Source organism: Poecilia reticulata, unplaced genomic scaffold (genome assembly GCF_000633615.1).
Source record: "Poecilia reticulata strain Guanapo unplaced genomic scaffold, Guppy_female_1.0+MT scaffold_251, whole genome shotgun sequence".
NCBI classification, from domain to species: domain Eukaryota; kingdom Metazoa; phylum Chordata; class Actinopteri; order Cyprinodontiformes; family Poeciliidae; genus Poecilia; species Poecilia reticulata.
In genome coordinates this window covers 100,770-103,394 of record NW_007615036.1, presented here as the reverse complement: position 1 = coordinate 103,394, position 2,625 = coordinate 100,770, and the positions used below count along the sequence as shown (strand labels likewise).

The 2,625-nt window shown below is 50.1% G+C and overlaps 1 protein-coding gene across 1 annotated transcript in view; it reads left to right on the top strand.

The window, feature by feature from the left end:
* The first annotated feature begins 13 nt into the window (after positions 1-13).
* Positions 14-2,625, top strand: part of galr1b (galanin receptor 1b) — a 15,366-nt gene continuing 12,754 nt past the window's right edge. Inside the window, exon 1 of the mRNA XM_008402706.2 lies at positions 14-1,170. Coding sequence (XP_008400928.1) covers positions 520-1,170 — 651 coding nt within the window. The 5' untranslated portion in view covers positions 14-519. The remainder of the gene's footprint in view (positions 1,171-2,625) is intronic.

Genomic DNA, 2,625 nt, shown 5'->3' with positions numbered 1-2,625 from the left:
CTAATAGCCGCTTGATCGCTAACAGCCGCTTGATCGCTAACAGCTACTGGTCGCTAACAGCTACTGGTCGCTAACAGCTACTGGTCGCTAACAGCTACTGATCTTAGGCAGGAGTTTGTTCAGCCAACCAGACGACAGTTACGACATGATATCTATCTCTCTATCTATATTAGATATATGTGTGTAAGCAAAAGTATTGAAAGTTTTGCGAACAAAAGACATGAAATCTTGTTTTCAGACTGAAAGTGTGTGCTCTTGAATTATGGCAAGAAAATTGCCCCATATATTTGTTGTTGAAGCCCACAGAACCAGAAGGACTGGTACCGGCTTTGTTCTAGACTCGGACCTGCAGTTTTACTCTGAAAGCCTGAGACCGGAAGCAGATCTCTGCGGGTCCCTTAAGCGGACGCGCTTCACGCTGTTCACTGAGCTTGGACTTTGCTGCCGGACGTGTCGGACCGAACCATGGACCCGCTTTGCGCTCGGCTCTGACCTCCAGCCGGGTCCCGGAGCTCCAGCATGGTGCCGCCGGGAAACGAGTCGTACAGCCGGGCTGAGACCAACCGCACCGCGGGGGAGCCCGGGCCGGAGGTGGTGATCGTGCCGCTGGTGTTCGGGCTGATCTTCGTGGTGGGGCTTCTCGGGAACTCTCTGGTGATGCTGGTGATCGGCAGGGTGAAACCCAGCGGGGGCGCGCGCCCGCTCAGCCCCACCAACATCTTCATCGTGAACCTGAGCGTGGCGGACCTCCTCTTCCTCCTCTTCTGCGTCCCGCTCCACGCCACCATCTACTCCCTGCCAGAGTGGGTGTTCGGAGCCTTCCTCTGCAAGTTCGGACACTTCTTCACCACGGCCAGCATGCTGGTCAGCATCCTCACGCTGGTCGCCATGTCCGTGGATCGCTACATCGCCGTTGTGCGCTCCAAGAGCTCTGCGTGGATCCGCAGCCGCAGGAACGCGCTGGCTGGGCTGTGCGTCATTTGGACCCTGTCCCTGCTGTGTTCGGTACCGGTGGCGCAGAACTACGTGCTCACCAGCCACTCCAGCGCCCCGAACAAGACCTTCTGCTGGGAGGCCGGGCTGGGAGCGTCGCGCCGCGCCTACAAGGTGTCCATCCTGCTGCTGGGCTTCATCCTGCCGCTGCTGCTCATCTGCTGCTGCTACATCAGGGTCAGTCCAGCTCCAGGCTAATGTTTCACTCCTCACGCCGCCGTAAAACCCGCGTTAATGACATGAGCAGGGGCCAAAGGCCGCGCGTAAACCTGCTGAGCCGTTTGCGCGTAAAGAGCTGCTGCGGGGCGCGGTGCGCCGCACCGCACCGCGCCGCGCCGCGCACTCAGCTGAGCTGGTCCGACAGATGACCAAGAGGTGGCCAGAGCTTCTGCGAACTGGTTTTTAGGTTCTACAGGAGGAACTGGGTCGGAACAAACCACTGGAGTCCAGGTCTTAAACTCTAAAGCTTTTGAAGCCTCTAAAATCTCCGGTGTTTGAGAAACTTGAAGTTCAGTAAAAACGTTCAGTTTGGCAGAAATTCATTCATACCGCAAAAACAATAATGATCTGTTTTCCTTCTATGTTTGAGTATTTGAATGATTTCCAGACCGGGTCAGGGTTAAAGAACCGCAGCGCTGTTGGTCTGTCCAACCGGTCAAAGGTTCGGTGAACTGGTGACGTTCTTAAATCGAGACGGTTCCGGTCCATCCGGTCCGCAGCAGCAGAAACGGTTCATGGTTCTTATCGAAAGGAATCTGAACCCAGTTCGTCAGTTAGATGGAGCAGGTCAAAGGTCATGGAGCAGAATGTGGAGTTTACATCTCGTCTTCCCTGTAAAGTTTCTGGTTTGTGGATGACGAGCAGCGCTGACGTCATCAGCAGCTTCAGCCTCTCAGAGTCACGCTCATTTTATATTGTTTTATTATCATTTTTCCGGTTACATGATTCATCAAACCATATCAAATGTGTTGCTACTTGGAGTTAATATGAGATCTGAGAAACTCGACCAACCAGAAAAGTTTCTGACGATTAAAAACTCAACAGACACAAAATGTTAGAGCGACTGAAGTTACATTAGCAGCAATGAATGAATGAATCTCTGTTTGTTGCTCATCTCTGCGTAGAGCAGCGGATTACAGGGCCGGTCCAAGGCTGCATGGGGCCTGGGGCAGACTTTCACTTATGGGCCCCTTTTGTTGCTAAAACATCAGCAGCTCTAACAGGTTCTGTGTTGGATTTAGTGAAATATGGGAGAAGTTTAACTGTCCAGCCTGAAAAGCAATAAGTTATAATCGCAGTTTACAATTATTTTTTGTAAACTCAAAGATTAAACTCACATCATCCGATTGTTGCTATGGTAACAAAACAAACTATGAATATTGTTCTTTGAAGTTTTACAAACTTCAGCTCCTTAAAATCAAAAAAGTATTTATTCAGCCACCAGTTCTCCCAGTTCTCCCAGTTAAACAGATGAGAGGCCTGTAATGTTCATCATAGATATAAACCTCAACTATGAGAGACTAAAGGAGAAAAAAAATCCAGAAAATCACATTTTCTGATTTTTAAATAATTTATTGGCACTATATGGTGGAAAATAAGTATTTGGTCAGCTACAAACAAGCAAGATTTCAG